The 18,559-nt window shown below is 44.9% G+C and overlaps 1 protein-coding gene across 1 annotated transcript in view; it reads left to right on the top strand.

The window, feature by feature from the left end:
* The window catches only part of tecta (tectorin alpha), a 113,225-nt gene extending 94,995 nt beyond the window's left edge, over nucleotides 1-18,230 (top strand). Inside the window, exons 17-23 of the mRNA XM_068054277.1 lie at nucleotides 1,518-1,714; nucleotides 2,525-2,688; nucleotides 3,520-3,768; nucleotides 4,369-4,531; nucleotides 5,027-5,117; nucleotides 17,810-17,929; nucleotides 18,130-18,230. Of these exons, the coding sequence (XP_067910378.1) occupies nucleotides 1,518-1,714; nucleotides 2,525-2,688; nucleotides 3,520-3,768; nucleotides 4,369-4,531; nucleotides 5,027-5,117; nucleotides 17,810-17,929; nucleotides 18,130-18,230 (1,085 nt within the window). The remainder of the gene's footprint in view (nucleotides 1-1,517; nucleotides 1,715-2,524; nucleotides 2,689-3,519; nucleotides 3,769-4,368; nucleotides 4,532-5,026; nucleotides 5,118-17,809; nucleotides 17,930-18,129) is intronic.
* The last annotated feature ends 329 nt before the right edge of the window (nucleotides 18,231-18,559 follow it).

Genomic DNA, 18,559 nt, shown 5'->3' with positions numbered 1-18,559 from the left:
TGTGTTCCAGATTCTAACCACCCTCTGGGTGAAAACATTTTTCTTCAAATCCCCTCTAAACCTCCTGCCTCTAATCTTAAATCTATGACCCCTGGTTATTGACCCCTCCGCTAAGGGAAAACGTTTCTTCCTATCTAACCTATCAATGCCCCTCATAATCGTGTACACCTCAATCATGTCCCCCTCAGCCTTCTCTGCTCTAAGGAAAACAACCCTAGCCTTTCCAGTCTCTCTTCATAGCTGAAATGCTCCAGCCCAGGAAACATCCTGATGACTCTCCTCTGCACCCTCTCCAGTGCAATCACATCCTTCCTATAGTGTGGTGCCCAGAACTGTACACAGTACTCCAGCTGTGGCCCAACTAGTGTTTTATACAGCTCCATCATAACCTCCCTGCTCTTATATTCTATGCCTCGGCAAATAAAGGCAAGTATCCCATATGCCTTCCTAACCACCTTATCTACCTGTGCTGCTGCCTTCAGTGATCTATGGACAAGTACACCAAGGTCCCACTGACCCTCTGTACTTCCTAGGGTCCTACCATCCATTGTATATTCCCTTGCCTTGTTAGTCCTCCCAAAATGCATCACCTCACACTTCTCAGGATTAAATTCCATTTGTCACTGCTCTGCCCATCTTACCAGCCCATCTATATCGTCCTGTAATCTAAGGCTTTCCTCCTCACTATTTACGATACCACCAATTTTCATGTCATCTGCGAACTTACTGATCAAACCTCCTATATTCATGTCTAAATCATTAATGTACACTACAAACAGCAAGGGTCCCAGCACCGATCCCTGTGGTACACCACTGGTCACAGACTTACAATCGCAAAAACAACCCTCGGCCATCACCCTCTGCCTCCTGCCACTAATCCAATTTTGGATCCAATTTGCCAAATTGCCCTGGATCCCATGGGCTCTTACCTTCTTGATCAATCTCCCATGTGGGACCATATCAACAGCCTTACTGAAGTCCATGTAGACTACATCAACTGCTTTACCCTCATCTACACAGCTAGTCACCACCTTGAAAAATTCAATCAAGTTAGTTAGACACGATCTCCCCCTGACAAAGTCATGTTGACTATCCCTGATTAATCCCTGCCTCTCCAAGTGGAGATTAATCCTGTCCCTCAGAATTTTTTCCAATATTTTCCCAACCACTGATGTTAAGACTCACCGGTCTGTAATTACCTGGTTTATCCCTCCTACCCTTTTTGAATAATGGTACCACATTTGCTGTCCTCCAGTCCTCTGGTATCTCTCCTGTGGCCAGAGAGGATTTGAAAATTTGTGTCAGAGCCCCTGCTATCTCCTGCCTTGCCTCACATAACAGCCTGGTATACATCTCATCTGGGCCTGGGGATTTATCCACTTTTAAGCCCGCTAAAACAGCTAATACCTCTTCCCTTTCAATGCAAATATGTTCAAGCATATCACAATCTCCCTCCCTGATCTCAAACAGTTGTCACTCACCTGTAAACCCTGTGTTCCTCCCCCATTCTATCGCAGATGATATTGTCCAGGCTGATGTGGTGTGCAAATATTCTCAGATGGAGGTTTATATTTCCAAGTGCCGACTTTACCAGCTGGGCTTTGAGCGTGAAGATGTTCGAATTAATGACATCCGCTGCGTGGGGTCAGAGGGAGATGATTTCATTGCATTTCACATCAATAACACCAACCGAAACTGTGGGAATATCGTGAAGGTGAGTCTTTGTTTCTCATCTGCAGTGCTTGCTCCTCAGTCAATTCTGATCAAGTGGTCACAGCTCTTAACTGATGCACCCATTGTGTGCTCCAGCATTTTCTCTTGATTTCCCCATTTGAAGTCTCTTTGTTCTCTAAAGCCCTAAATCCTTTCAGTTAATGACTATATCTCAAGTCTCTACACCTTTCCCTTCAATGAAAGCCAAGGCAAGCTGCACAAGGCCCGCCAAGGATACTGGATGCCCCTGGAAGTTTGCTTGGAGAGGGGCTGTGGAAATGTGATCGGAGCTGAAGCGGGGATTTGAGGTTTGTTGGGATGGTTACTTGGGTGAGAATGGGAGCAGCTGGGAAAGGATCTCCACCTCTGTTTCAGAGATTATTAAAGAACAAGAGGAAACTCGCACTGTGCCCAAAGTCCAGATGTGCATCCTATTTCAGGTGCAAGCTATGGGGCAGCTATATGGAGCTGGGTTTTCTGCTCATAGCAGAGTTAGAGGGTGGGATGAATGACAGCAACTAGCAGAAGGCAGTAGCCTGAGCTGGAGAAATGGCTTGTGCTGTGAAAGTTACAACACAACCTGTCAGGGTGAAGAGGAGGAAAAATGCCACTAGAGTGGATAGTGCATTCAGACAGATTGGCAATAATCCAAGCTCATGTATGAGATACACTGGGTGTTGTGGGAGTGCTGGGTATGTTTGCTGTGCTAGAGATGGATGGGTACACAGTGTGGATACAGATTGCCCTATGGAGTATAGCAGCTTTGCCTGAGGGTGAAGCTGTTTTAGTGACTGTATTCTCTTCCCTACAGACAAATGAGACACATGTCATGTACATAAATACTGTGTGGATCGAAAGTTTGAACAACACAGGCAGTGTCATTACTCGCGACAGAGTCATTAATGTTGAGTTCTCCTGTGCCTACGAACTTGACCTGAAGGTTTCCCTTGAAACTGTCGTGAGGCCAATGCTGAGGTAAGTGTTAGACTTTCAGGCACTGCATTTCCAGGATCCTGATTCTTGCTCAGTCGTCTGCATTTTGTGTGTGTGTGTGTGTGGCAGAGGGTGGTGGGGGGGAGATTAGGGAGAATGGAGAAATTGTGGGGGTCTGGATACTTGGCGGAGCTATAATTTACAACTGTTAATCTATTCAGTGTGTTTTGATTTTCTCTGTGAAGTGTTCCTTGATTCTTATTGGTTGGGTGATACTTGTAGAGTGCCCTCTCAGAGGTTGGACCAACAGATGCACAATAAATTATTTAAATTGCACACTTTTTACACCTGTCATTTGTTTGATTTAAATTTGAACAAGTTTGGGTTCAAAGTGTTATTGAAAGATACATCAGTGGATCCAATCCAGAGGAAACAATGCTCTCTACAGATTAAATCGGTTTCACTAAACTGTAAATGGCAAAAGACAGAACGTGTTTACAATTTCACCACCAATGATAAGAGTCGAAACCTACATGTATAGAAACTCCTAATTATTGTAGCCTTTAATTTATAGAATCAAAATCTTTTACTATGAACCATTGAACAATTAAACTGACACACTGCAGGGAACTCGATGTGTGAAGCAATTCTATTTTGGCCAAGTGTTCACATTCCTATAGGGAGGGCAAATGTCAGAGGGCAAAGTTTCCAGGATACTCTGCAACTCTAGAAATTACCTTTGACAGGTGACGAGGCAGATCACACACCGAGGCAGCCGACCGATGGAAAAAAAAGTACAAAGTCAGAGCATGTAGAATTAAAGAAAGTTTTTATTTATTCATTTTTTATGTTTACTGATGCTGTTTATTTCAGTGTTGTGAACCTCACTCTTCCCACAAAAGAAGGTAGTTTCATCACTAAAATGGCTCTGTATAAAAACTCGTCCTACAAGTTTCCATATCGAGAGGGTGAGGTGACACTCACCACTCGAGATGTGCTGTACATTGGAGTGTTTGTCGAGGGAGCAGATTCTACGCAGCTGATTCTGATCATCAATCGGTGCTGGGCTACTCCATCCCGTAATCCAAAGGACCGACTGCACTACGTGATAATAGAGCAAGGGTTTGTGCAAAACCTTTCCAAATTGTTATATTGTAACATGGGACAGTTATGTTATGTACAGATCCCTCTCCCTGAATGGGGACAGTGCAGTGGGCTCACAAATCTCTGACCCCAGGGTATGGGCACAGATTCTTGTCAACTTGGGGGGGTGGGTTTATGCAGAACCTTTTCCTACTTCACATCAGGCAGCTTGAGTCCCTTCTTCACTGGGATGCTCTTTGCAGCTCTATCTTATTCTGTGCAAAGTGGGTTCTCTCTTCTATCAGCCAGACACTATTCTAGGAAGAGGGGTGAATACAGATGGCAGTTGCTGGAGAGGTTCCAGTCATCGAGGTGCGGCTTGGGGTTTACAGGTTCTAGTCCCCAAGGTGAGTGGGAGAGGAGGTGGTCACAGACTCCAGTCCCCAGGTGGTGGTTGCAGGGGTGGGGGTTGGGGAAGGGTTGCATATTTCAGTGTCCAGCATGGGGGAGGGGATTTACAGGTTCCAGTCCCTGGATTGGGTGGGGGAGTGGGGGGGGGGGGGGTGTGGCGGTGCAGGGAGGTTGGTTTCAGGTTCCCCACCCTCTCCTCTACAGTTCCTCTGTTCTTATTTTGTGCAGGTGTCCAAACTCGAAGGACAACACTATCGAGATGGAGGAGAATGGCGTGTCTCTCACTTGTCGCTTCCACATCGTTGTTTTCAAGTTTATCGGCGATTACGATGAGGTTCATCTACACTGCGATGTGACATTGTGCGACTCAGATATAAATAACTGCAGAGTTGTGAGTAATGGCAGCTGTTTATCACACAGAGCCCTGACCGGCCGTCAGACGAACAGGCTTTGAAGCATGTTCACCGTGTTGTGCAGACTCTGCATCTTGTTTGTTTTTGAAGTTGAAGCCTCTCTGTCCACATTGTCCCACTGCAGAACCAAGACCTAATCTGGGCAACACTCCAATGCAAGAGGAAGGGTGTTCTGCATTGTTGGATAAGTCAAACCAATGCCCGATCAGAAAAGCATCAAACAACTAAAGCACTGAGACAATGTAGGCATGTATGTAACTTTGATAGGAGCTTGTGTAATCTAACTGGTTCAGAAGTAGCCAGAGCCAAACCCTGTGGGGGAAAATTTCCAAGCAGTAGAAAAGGACAGGGAGTAAGAGAATTCAAGAAACAGCATAGGACAAGAGCATTGAGGCACACAAACACTTGCCTGGTTTCTGATGGACTTGGTGCTGAGGCACATGTTAACCAAATCTTTGTGTTGTTTCTTCTAGACGTGTCCTACTAACAGCAGGAGAATCTCTGACGACAACCGGCCACTCTCAAAAGAGCAGATTCTCTCTGTTGGACCCATCAGGAAAAGAGGTTAGTTTCACTGTTGGCACTGAGTGTTTTAAACTTTGGGCCATTTGCAACATTTATAATTCCTGCAACAGCATCTCAGAGTTATCACACAGAACATAGGAGCAGGAGTAGGCCATTCAGTCCATCAAGCCTGCTCCGCCATTCAATTAGATCATGGCTAATCATCTACCTCAACGCCACTTTCCTGCACTATCCCCATATCCCTGATGTCATTAGTATCCAGAAATCTATCAATTTCTGTCTTGAACGTGCTCAATGATTGAGCTTCCACAGCCCTCTGGGATAGAGAATTCCACAGATTTACCACCTGTGTAAAGAAATTCCTCCCCCATCTCAGTCTTAAATAGCCTGCCCCTTATTCTGAGACTCACCAGCCAGGGGAAACATCATATCTACATCCACCGTGTAAGAATTTTGTAAGTTTCAATTAGATCACCTCCCATTCTTTGAAACTCTAGAGAATACAGTCCCAGTTTCCCCAATCTCTCCTCATAAGACAATCCTGCCATCCCAGGAGGAGGCCATTTGGCCCATCATGTCTGCACTGGCTCTCTGAAGGAGCAATTTACCTAGTGCCACTCCCCTGCTTTCTCCCGTAGCCCTGCACTTTCTTCCTTTTCAGATAACAATCCAATTCCCTCTTGAATACCTCGATTGAACCTGCCTCCACCACACTGTCAGGTAGTGCGTTTCAGATCCAAAGCACTTGCTGCGTGAAAAAGTTTTTCTTCATGTCACTATTGCTTCTTTTGCCAATTACCTTAAAACTGTGCCCTCTCATTCTCGATCCTTCCACCAATGGGAATAGTTTCTCCTTATCTGCTCTGTCCAGACCCCTCATAATGTTGGATTCCTTTATTAAATCTCTTCCCTTTTATGTTAGCTGCCAGTCTCTTTTCATATTCTCTTGCCTTCTCTTATTTGCTTTTTCACTTCCCCTTAAACCTGCTACATTCAGCCCAGTTCTTGGTTGTATTATTCACCTGACATAAGCACACTTTTTTTCCATCTTAATCTTTCTTTTGTCATCCAGGAAGCTCTGGATTTGTTTGCCCTATCTTTCCCCTTTGTAGGAATATTCATTGACTGTGCCCGTACTAAATCATCTTTAAAAGTAGCCCCTTGTTCAGTTACTGTTTTGCCTGCCAATCTTTGATTCCAATTTATCTAGCCCATTCTTACCCCATTGAATTTGGCTTTCCAACAGTTAATTATTCTTACTCTGGATTGTTGCTTGTCCTTTTTCATTGCCAATTTAAACCTTATGATAAAATGATCAATGTCCCCTAAATGTTCTCCTACTGACACTTGATCCACTTGGCCCACCTCATTCCCAGGAATCAAGTCATGCAGTGCCTCCTTTCTCATTGGAAACATACTGTTGTAGAAAGTTTTCCTGAACACACTGTAGGAACTCTTACCCCTCTCTGCCCTTTACACTACTACTATCCCAGCCTATATTCAGATAATTAAAGTCCCCCCATTGTAAGCACTTTTTAATTCTTGCACCTCTGTCTACGACCATACGAATTAGGAGAAGTAGGCCATTCGGCCCCTTGAGCCTGCTCTGCCGTTCAGTAAGATCATGGATAATGTGTTTGTGTCTTGAATTCCACACTCGCATCTACACCTTTGATTCCCTTGCCTAACAATAATCTATCTGCCTTTGCCTTAAAAATATTCAATGATCCCGCCTCCACCACCTGAGGTAGAGAGTTCCAAAGTAGCACAACCCTCGGAAAAAAATTTCTCCTCATTTCTGTCCTAAAAGGGCGACCCCTAATTTTCAAACAGTGCCCCCTAGTTCTGGACTCACCCACAAGAGGAAACATCCTTTCCACATCCACCTTATCAAGACCGTTCAGGATCTTATAAACTTCAATCAAGTCTCCCCTCACTCTTCTAAACCCCAGTGAAAACAAGCCCAGTCTGTCCAACCTTTCCTCATAAGACAATCCGCTCATTCCAGGTATCAATCTAGTAAACCTCCTCTGAACCGCCTCCAACGCATTTACATTCTTCCTTAAATTAGCAGACCAAAACTGCACACAGTATTTGAGATGTGGTCTCACCAATGCCCTGTATAACTGAAGCATAACATCCTTACTTTCATTTTCAATTCCTCTCATAATAAAGGACACCATTCCATTAGCCTTCTTTATAACCAGCTGTACCTGCATACTAATTTTTTGTGACTCCGGCACTAGAAAACCTAGACCCCTCTGCACCTCGGAATTCTGCAGCCGTTCTCTGTTTAAGTAATACTCTTTTTTATTCTTCCTGCCAAAGTGAATAACTTCACATTTTCTCCCACACTATACTCCACCTGCCAGATTTTTGCCCACTCACTCAATCTATTCATATTGGTCTGCAACCTCCTTATGTCCTCTTCACAACATACTTTCCTACCTATCTTTGTGTCATCTGCAAATTTAGCTACCATGCCATTGCTCCCCTCATCTAAATCATAGATATAAATTGTAAAAAGTTGAGGCCCCAGCACAGACCCCTGCGGGACTCCACTCGTCACATCCTGCCTATCGGAAAAGGACCCATTTATGCAGACTCTGTTTTCTGCCAGCCAGCCAATCTTCTAGCCCGAATATGTTACCCCCCTACACCATGAGCTCCTACTTTGCGCAATAATCTTTTATGTGTCATAGAGTCACACAGCACAGAAACAGGCCCTTCGGCCCATCGTGTCTGTGCTGGCCATCAAGCACCTATCTATTCTAAACCCATTTTCCAGCACTTGGCCCATAGCCTTGTATGCTATGGCGTTTCAAGTGCTCATATAAATACTTCTTCAATGTTGTGAGGGTTCCTGCCTCTACCACCCCTTCAGGCAGTGTGTTCCAGATTCCAACCATCTTGTGGGTGAAATAATTTTTCCTCAAATTCCCTCTAAACCTCCTGCCCCTTACCTTAAATCTATGCCCCCTGGTTATTGACCCCTCCGCTAAGGAAGAAACTGTTTCCCTATCTAACCTATCAATGCCCCTCATAATTTTGTATACCTCAATCATGTCCCCCCTCAGCCTTCTCTGCTCTAAGGAAAACAACCCGAGCCTTTCCAGTCTCTCTTCATAGCTGAAATGCTCCAGCCCAGGCAACATTCTGGTGAATCTCCTCTGCACCCTCTCCAGTGCAATCACATCCTTCCTATAGTGTGGTGACCAGAACTGTACACAGTACTCCAGCTGTGGCCTAACTAGCGTTTTATACAGCTTGTGTGGCACCTTGTCAAATGTCTTCTGGAAATCCAAGTACAGGACGTCAACGGGCTCCCCTTTATCCACAGCAAATGTCACTCCTTCAAAGAACTCCAACAAATTGGTTAAACATGATTTCCCTTTCACAAAACCATGCTGACTATTCCCAATTACCTTGAGTTTTTCTAAATGCCCAACTAAAACCTCCTTAATGATGGATTCTAACACCTTCCCCATGACAGACATCAAGCTAACTGGTCTATAGTTACCTGTTTTTGCCTCCTCACCCCCTTCTTGAATCGAGGGGCTTTATTTGCTACTTTCCAGTCTGATGGAATCTTTCCAGAATCTAGCTAATTTTGAAAATTAACACCAATGCATCTACTACCTCATTAGCCACCTCTTTTAAGACCCTAGGATGAAGTCCATCAGGACCTGGGTACTTGTCAGTCCGCAGCTCCATCAGTTTTCTCAGTTCTGCATCCCTGGTGATTGTAATTTCACCAAGTTCCTCTCTTCCTTCCACCTCCTGATTGACAACTATTACTGGAACGTTTTTTGTATCCTCTGTAGTGAAGCAGAAGCAAAATATTTGTTCATTGCATCTGCCATTTCCTTATTATCTATTAACTCCCCATTCTCACTCTAGAGGACCAACACTCACTTTACTTACTCTTTTCCTTTTTATGTAGTAGAAATGTAGAAACTCTTTCTATCCATTTTTACATTTCTAGCAAGCTTCCTCTCATACTCTAATTCCTTTCTGCTGATTAATTTTTTAGTCATTCTCTGTCGTTCTTTATATTCTGACCAATCATCTGAACTGCCACTCATATTTGTGCAATTATATGCCTTTTCATTAAGTTTGATGCTTTCCTTAATTTCTTAGTTAACCACAGATGGTGGGTCCTCCCCTTAGAATTTTTCTTTATAGTAGGAATATACTTATTCTGAGTATTCTGAAATATCCCCTTAAATGTCTGCCACTACTTCTCTATTGATCTATCTCCAAGCCTGGTAACCCAGTTCACTTCAGCTAGCTCAGCTTTCATGCCCACATAGTTGCCCTTATTCAAGTTTAAAATACTAGTCTTAGACCCACTCTTCTCTCTTTCAAACTGGATGTAAAATTCAATCATATTGTGGTCACTGTTACCTCGAGGTGCCTTCACTCGGAGGTCATTAATTAATCCTGTCACATTATACAATACCAAGTCTAATATAACCTTCTCTGGTTGGTTCCAGAATGTGCTGCTCTAAGAAACACTCTCGAAAGCATTCTATGAACTCCTCATCCAGGCTACTATTGCCAATCTGATTTTTCTAGTTTATATGTAGATTAAAATCATCCATGATTATTGCCGTCTCTTTATCACAAGCACCCAATATTTCTTCTTGTATATTTTGTCCTACATTGTGATTATTATTCGGAGGCCTGTAGATCACTCCCACTAGTGACTTCTTTCCCCTCCTATTCCTCATCTCCACATCCTGATCTTCTGAACCAAGGTCATCTCTAACTCTTACACCAATGCCACCCTTGACCAACAATGCTACCGCTTCACCTTTACCCAGCTTCCTATTCTTCTTGAATGTCGCAGACCCCTCAATATTCAGGACTTAATCCTCTAATTTCGTTGCAAATTAGTTACTCCACATCTTTCCCACTAGTTGGTGGCCTATAAACTACACTGAGCAACTTTGCACCTTTTTTACATATGAACATACGAATTAGGAGCAGGAGCAGGCCACTCGGCCCCTCGAGTCTGCTCCACCATTCAACAAGGTCATGGCTGATCTGATTGTAACCTCAACTCCACATTTCCACATATCCCCAATAACCTTCCACCCCCCTTGCTTATCAAGAATCTATCTACCTGTGCCTTAAAAATATTCAAAGACTCTGCTTCCACTGCCTTCTGAGGAAGAGAATTCCAAAGACTCACCACCCTCAGAGAAAAATTCTCCTCATCTCGGTCTTAAATGGGCGACCCCCTTATTTTTAAACAGTGACCCCTAGTTCTAGATTCTCCCACAAGGGGAAATATCCTTTCCACATCCTTAGCTCTAACCAAATAGATTCTGTCCTTGATCCCTCTGGGGCATCCTCTCTCTCCAGCACTGTAATGTTCTCCTTAATCCATACTGCCACTCCATCCACTTTCCTATATTTCTTGAACACCTTGTATCCAGGAATATTTAATACCCAGTCCTGCCCTTCTTTGAGCCAGGTCTCTGTTATAGCCACAGCATCATATTTCCACATGGCAATCTGCACCTGTAACTCACCAATATTATTTACCACAATCTGTGCATTCACATATATGCACAGTAACCCTAATTTCAACTTTATTACTATTTCCTACTCTAGTGCCATCTGTCTCTCCCAATATTCTATGCACTTTGGTATTCCTCCCAATACCCACATCCCTGCCAAGTTAGTTTAAATCCTCCCCAATAGCACTAGCAAATCGCCCTGTGAGGAAATCGGTCCTGGCTCTATTCAGGTGCAACGCGTCCAGCCTGTTCAGGTCGCATCTCTCCCACAGCCAGTCCCAATGTCCCAGGAATCTAAAGCCCTCCCTCCTGCACCATCTTTCCAGCCACGCATTCATCTGCTTTATCTTCCAATTTCTGTACTCACTTGCGCGTGGTACTGGCAGTAATTCAGAGATTACTACTTTTAAGACCGGCTTGCTAATTTCCTACCTAGATCCCTAAATTCTGACTGCAGGACCACATCCCTCTTTCTGCCTATGCCGTTGGTACTAATGTGGTCCATGACTGCTGGCCATTCACCCTCCCCCCTCAGGGTGCTCTGCTGCCGTTCAGTGACATCCTTGACCCTGGCACCAGAGAGGCAACGCACCATCCTGGATTCATGTCTGCAGTCACAGAAACACCTATTTCCCTAATTACTGAATCTCCTATCACTATCGCTCGTCCAGTCTTCTTTGTGCTTCCCCACCCCTGTATAGCTGAGCCACCCGTGGTCTCATGCCCTTGGATCTGGCTGCACTCCCCAGATGAACCATCACTTCCCTCAGTATTCAGGACTGAATAACGGCTGGAGAGTGAGATGCACTCCGGGGACTCCTCCACTACCTGCCTGTTTCTTCTGGACTGTCAGGTGGCCACACATTTCCTCTCTCCCTGCATACTGTTAAGCTTCAGGGGGATCACATCTATAAATGTGCTATCCAGAAAGCCCTCAATCTCATGCATTTGCCACAGTCACACCAGCTGCTGTTCAAGCTCCGAAACCCGGAGCTCAAGCTGCTGCAACGGACAACGCTTCCAGCACGCACGGTTATCCAAGGCACATACACTTATCCAAGACACGGGAAGTGTCCTAGAGTTCCCACATAAAGGTAGGAGCAGTCCTGCCATTCCTCTATTGGACACTAAACCTTACTACTAATAGATCTTACTAATAACAACTTTACTAATACTACTAAACCATACTGTTTAAAAATAAAAAATAAGAGACTTACCAGCTACGAGCTACTCAATTCCCTTCTGTTGGCATCACTCAAATATAGGGAAGCTAACTGGATGCTTTGCTTAAAACTTTTAACATCATCGCAACAGTGTGAAGCCGCCTTGGGTAAAAGCAAGAAAGGAGAAAAGAACCAGGTAAAGGCAGAGGGGAAAACAGAGGTTGAGAAAAAAAGCATAAAAGTTACAGAAAAACAGAGGCAGAGAGAGAAAAGGTCAAGGACATATTGAATGCTGATAATTAGGTTCAGCACGGAGCCGCTCATCCACCTTTCATGTAGCTGATCTACTGTTCAGACAGAGGCTGGTTTAAGGTGGGTCTCATGTGTCCAAGGATGCCTCATGATGGCCTTCACAAGGAACAGCCAATGTGCTGATTGGTCATTGGAGGCAGGAGGCCTTTCAATGAAGAGTTGACCCTGTGTGAAAAAGAGGCCCCCAAGAAGGCACAACAAATTGCATTAATCCTGAGAGACAGGATTAATCTCCACTTGGAGAGGCAGGGATTAATCAGGGATAGTCAGCATGGCTTGGTCAGGGGGAGATCGTGTCTAACAAATTTGATTGAATTTTTTGAGGTGGTAACTAGATGTGTAGATGAGGGTAAAGCAGTTGATATAGTCTACATGAACTTCAGTAAGGCTTTTGATAAGGTCCCACATGGGAGATTGGTTAAGAAAGTAAAAGGCCATGGGATCCAGGGCAATTTGACAAATTGGATTCAAAATTGGCTTAGTGGAAGGAGATAGAGGGGGATGGTAGAGGGTTGTTTTTGTGAATGGAGGCCTGTGACCAGTGGTGTACCGCAGGGATCAGTGCTGGGACCCTTGCTGTTTGCAATGTACATTAATGATTTAGACGTGACTATAGGAGGTATGATCAGTAAGTTCGCAGATGACACGAAAATTGGTGGTGTCATAAATAGTGAGGAGGAATGTCTTAGATTACAGGAAGATATAGATGGGCTGGTAAGATGGGCAGAGCAGTGGCAAATGGAATTTAATCCTGAGAAGTGTGAAGTGATGCATTTTGGGAGGACTAACAAGGCAATGGAAGGTAGGACCTGAATGGTGTCCTCCTGCTCCTATTTTCTATGTTTCTATGGGAACAGGCAACTGAGTTGGATGAACAGACATGATCATAATGAATGGAGGAGCATGCTCGAAGGGCTGAATGGCCTACTCCTGCTCCTATTTTCTGTGACCCTAGGGAGTACAGAGGGTCGGAGGGACCTTGGTGTATTTGTCCATTGATCACTGAAGGCAGCAGCACAGATAGATAAGGTGGTTCGGAAGGTATATGGGATACTTGCCTTTATTAGCTGAGGCATAGAATATAACGACATAGGTAGGAAGAGAGATGGGGATTTAAGACAGAAATTCAGGGAGCTAGGGTGGAAGCTTAGAGCGAGAACAAACAGAGTTGTTATCTCTGGGTTGTTGCCCGTGCCATGTGATAGCGAAGCGAGGGATAGGGAGAGAGAGGAGTTGAACACGTGGCTGCAGGGATGGTGCAGGAGGGAGGGTTTTGGTTTCCTGGATAATTGGGGCTCTTTCTGGGGTAGGTGGGACCTCTACAAACAGGATGGTCTTCACCTGAACCAGAGGGGTACCAATATCCTGGGGGGGGAGATTTGCTAGTGCTCTTCGGGGGGGTTTAAACTAATTCAGCAGGGGAATGGGAACCTAAATTGTAGTGCCAGTGTACAGGATGTTGAGAGTAGTGAGGTCAGGGATATGGTTACAAGGACGCAAGAGGGCACTGGCAAGCAAGAACCTGGTTTAAAGTGTGTCTATTTCAACGCCAGGAGCATCCGGAATAAGGTGGGTGAGCTTGCAGCATGGGTTGGTACCTGGGATCTCGATGTAGTGGCCATTTTGGAGACATGGGTAGAGCAGGGGCAGGAATGGATGTTGCAGATTCCGGGATTTAGATGTTTCAGTAAGAACAGAGAAGATGGTAAAAGAGGGGGGGGGGATGTGGCATTGTTAATCAAGGAGAGTGTTACAGCGACAGAAAGGACGTTTGAGGACTCGTCTACTGAGGTAGTATGGGCCAAGGTTAGAAACAGGAGAGGTGAGGTTACCCTGTTGGGAGTCTTTTATAGACCTCCAAATAGTTCCAGAGATGTAGAGGAAAGGATAGCGAAGATGATTCTCGACAGGGGCGAGAGTAACAGGGTAGTTGTTATGGGGGACTTTAACTTTCCAAATATCGACTGGAAATACTATAGTTCGAGTACTTTAGATGGGTCAGTTTTTGTCCAGTGTGTGCAGGAGGGTTTTCTGACACAGTATGTAGACAGGTCAACCAGGGGCGATGCCACATTGGATTTGGTACTGGGAAATGAACCCGGCCAGGTGTTAGATTTAGATGTAGGTGAGCACTTTGGTGATAGTGATCACAATTCGGTTAGGTTTACCTTAGCGATGGGCAGGGACAGGTATATACCGCAGGGCAAAAATTATAGCTGGGGAAAAGGAAATTATGATGCGATTAGGCAAGATTTAGGATGCGTAGGATGGGGAAGGAAACTGCAGGGGATGGGAACAATCGAAATGTGGAGTTTATTCAAGGAGCAGCTACTGTGTGTCCTTGATAAGTATGTACCTGTGAGGCAGGGAGGAAGTTGTCGAGCGAGGGAGCCGTGGTTTACTAAAGAAGTTGAAGCGCTTGTCAAGAGGAAGAAGGCGGCTTGTTAGGATGAGACGTGAAGGCTCAGTTAGGGCGCTTGAGAGCTACAAGCTAGCCAGGAAGGATCTAAAGGGAGAGCTAAGAAGAGCAAGGAGAGGACATGAGAAGTCATTGGTGGATAGGATCAGGGAAAACCCTAAGGCTTTCTATAGGTATATCAGGAATAAAAGAATGACTAGAGTTAGATTAGGGCCAATCAAGGATAGTAGTGGGAAGTTGTGTGCGGAATCAGAGGAGATAGGGGAAGTGTTAAATGAATATTTTGCGTCAGTATTTACAGTAGAGAAAGAAAATGTTGTTGAGAATACTGAGATTCAGGCTACGAGGCTAGATGGGATTGAGGTTCACAAGGAGGAGGTGTTAGCAATTTTGGAAAGTGTGAAAATAGATAAGTCCCCTGGGCCAGATGGGATTTATCCTAGGATTCTCTGGGAAGCTAGGGAGGAGATTGCAGAGCCTTTGTCCTTGATCTTTATGTCGCCATTGTCGACAGGAATAGTGCCGGAAGACTGGAGGATAGCAAATGTTGTCCCCTTGTTCAAGAAGGGGAGTAGAGACAGCCCTGGTAATTATAGACCTGTGAGCCTTACTTCGGTTGTGGGTAAAATGTTGGAAAAGGTTATAAGAGACAGGATTTATAATCATCTTGAAAAGAATAAGTTCATTAGAGATAGTCAGCACGGTTTTGTGACGGGTAGGTCGTGCCTCACAAACCTTATTGAGTTTTTCGAGAAGGTGACCAAACAGGTGGATGAGGGTAAAGCAGTGGATGTGGTGTATATGGATTTCAGTAAGGCGTTTGATAAGGTTCCCCACGGTAGGCTATTGCAGAAAATACGGAAGTATGGGGTTGAAGGTGATTTAGAGCTTTGGATCAGAAATTGGCTAGCTGAAAGAAGACAGAGGGTGGTGGTTGATGGCAAATGTTCATCCTGGAGTTTAGTTACTAGTGGTGTACCGCAAGGATCCGTTTTGGGGCCACTGCTGTTTGTCATTTTTATAAATGACCTGGAAGAGGGTGTAGAAGGGTGGGTGAGTAAATTTGCGGATGACACTAAGGTCGGTGGAGTTGTGGATAGTGCCGAAGGATGTTGTAGGGTACAGAGGGACATAGATAGGCTGCAGAGCTGGGCTGAGAGATGGCAAATGGAGTTTAATGCAGAAAAGTGTGAGGTGATTCACTTTGGAAGGAGTAATAGGAATGCAGAGTACTGGGCTAATGGGAAGATTCTTGGTAGTGTAGATGAACAGAGAGATCTTGGTGTCCAGGTGCATAAATCCCTGAAGGTTGCTACCCAGGTTAATAGGGCTGTTAAGAAGGCAAATGGTGTGTTAGCTTTTATTAGTAGGGGAATCGAGTTTCGGAGCCACGAGGTCATGCTGCAGCTGTACAAAACTCTGGTGAGACCGCACCTGGAGTATTGCGTGCAGTTCTGGTCACCGCATTATAGGAAGGATGTGGAAGCTATGGAAAGGGTGCAGAGGAGATTTACTAGGATGTTGCCTGGTATGGAGGGAAGGTCTTCCGAGGAAAGGCTGAGGGACTTGAGGTTGTTTTCGTTGGAGAGAAGGAGGAGGAGAGGTGACTTAATAGAGACATATAAGATAATCAGAGGGTTAGATAGGGTGGATAGTGAGAGTCTTTTTCCTCGGATGGTGATGGCAAACACGAGGGGACATAGCTTCAAGTTGAGGGGTGATAGATATAGGACAGATGTCAGAGGTAGTTTCTTTACTCAGAGAGTAGTAAGGGCGTGTAACGCCCTGCCTGCAGCAGCAGTAGTCATTGGATAGACATATGGATGAAAATGGAATAGTATAGGTCAGATGGTTTCACAGGTCAGCGCAACATCGAGGGCCGAAGGGCCTGTACTGCGCTGTAATGTTCTAATTCTAATAAGAGCAGGGAGGTTATGATGGAGCTGTATAAAACGCTGGTTAGGCCACAGCTGGAGTACTGTGTACAGTTCTGGGCACCACACTATAGGAAGGATGTGATTGCAATGGAGAGGGTGCAGAGGAGATTCACCAGGATGTTGCCTGGAGCATTTCAGCTATGAAGAGAGACTGGATAGACTAGGGTTGTTTTCCTTGGAGTGGAGAAGGCTGAGAGGGGACCTGATTGAGGTATACAAAATTATGAGGGGCATTGATGGGTTAGATAGGAAGAAACTTTTTCCCTTAGCGGAGTGGTCAATAATTAGGGGGCATAGATTTAAGGTAAGGGGCAGAAGGTTTAGAGGGGAGTTGAGAATTTATTTCACCCAGAGGGTGTTTGGAATCTGGAACTGCCTGAAGGGGTGGTAGAGGCAGGAACACTCACGACATTCAAGAAGTATTTAGATGAACACTTGAAACACCATAACATACAAGGCTACGGACCAAGTGCGGGGAAATGGGGTTAGTTAGAACGTGTGCTTGATGGTTGGCGCAGGCACGTTGGGCCGAGCGGCCTGTTTCTGTGCTGTAAAACTCTATATAGCAGCTTTAGTAAAGCAGCCTCAGGCACTTCACCGGGCCCTTATCAAATAAAATTTGATACAAAGCTGTATAAGGAGATATTAGAACAGGTGTCCAAAAGTTTGGCTAAAGAGGTGGGTTTTAAAGAGCAACTTAAAGAGGGGTAGAGAGGTTTAAAGAGGGAATTCCAGAGCTTAGGGCCCAGGCAGCTGGAGGCATGGCCACCAATGGAGAAGCGATTAAAATCAGGGACGCTCATCAGGCCAGAATTAGAGGAGCAGAGAGATCTCAGGATTGTGTGGCTGGAGGAGATTACAGAGATAGGGAGAGAGGGGCCTTGGAGGAATTTGAAAACAAAGATGAATGTTTTAAAATCAAGGCATTGCTTAAACAGGAACTAATGTAGGTTAGTGAGCACAGGGTTGATGGGTGAACAGGACTTGATGTGAGTTAGGACAGGGGCAGCAGAGTTTTGGATGGGTTAAAGTTTACAGAAGGGGGGAACATGCGAGACCAGCCAGGAGAACATTGGAATAATTGAGCCTGGAGGTAATAAAGGCATGGATGAGGGTTTCCGCAGCAGATGAACCAAGGCAGGGGTGGAGAATAATAAAATCATATTGTGAATACAATAGTGCTTTATTGTCTGTACCGTGAACCACTGAACATCACAGGCCTCTGCCTTAATCCAGCATTGCCCATGGTGCAGGCAGTGGGTGGTGAGGGCCTGTGGGCTATGATGGGAATGCTGTACAAGGCATTCATGTTGTGTTGGTGTGGGAGAAGGTTTAATGCCACTGGTTGTGTTATTTCCGCTCTGTTGTGTAGCAGCTGATTGGTGCGAGGAAGACAACGGTGGCTGTGAACAGATTTGCACGAGTCAGGTGGAGCACGCAGTCTGCAGCTGCATCACTGGATTCCTGCACTGGGATGGAAAACACTGCCGAGGTAGGCTGCAAAGAACTCAATGATTCTCGTCTTAGTCACAACACTGACACTGGCAGTGACGGGGGCTCTGAGGCTGGTACCCACTCTGGCAGTGACGGGAGCTCTGAGGCTGGTACCCACTGTGGAAATGTGTGCACCTCATCTATGAGTTTAACTTTTTTGCTGCCCGAAGTTAATTTCTTATCTCTGTCTCTCTGCAGCTTTAAGCGCCAGCAGTGAGCCAGCCATACTACCCCTGCTTCTGGTGATGACTCAGATCTTCAGTTGGTTGTTGATAAACACACACAACCTGAAACCGTAGCAAGAATGATGATGTAACAATCACTTCTGGGAGGAGTGCAGTGGCATTGACCAGAATTTAAACAGCAATACATTTAGTATTGTTGGGGAATTAAATAAAACAAAGTTAATCTCACTTTAAGAGTTAAAAATTACTGTAGTGAAGTGCTGTAATGTCAGGATTGTGTAATGAATTTCTCAGTCAGAATTCACTCCTTTATTCTGAAATCAGACTGGACTGGTCTGAGTTTTTGGATTTCAGCCTTGTGCTGATTGTAGAAGATCTACTTGAAAATAAAGAATTTGCCGTTAGAATTTAGGCTTATTCTAATTCTAACCTTCACCTCAAAA

Source organism: Heterodontus francisci, chromosome 22, assembly GCF_036365525.1.
Source record: "Heterodontus francisci isolate sHetFra1 chromosome 22, sHetFra1.hap1, whole genome shotgun sequence".
NCBI classification, from domain to species: domain Eukaryota; kingdom Metazoa; phylum Chordata; class Chondrichthyes; order Heterodontiformes; family Heterodontidae; genus Heterodontus; species Heterodontus francisci.
The sequence above is the reverse complement of the archived record's forward strand: the minus strand, read 5'-3'. Positions and strand labels throughout refer to the sequence as shown.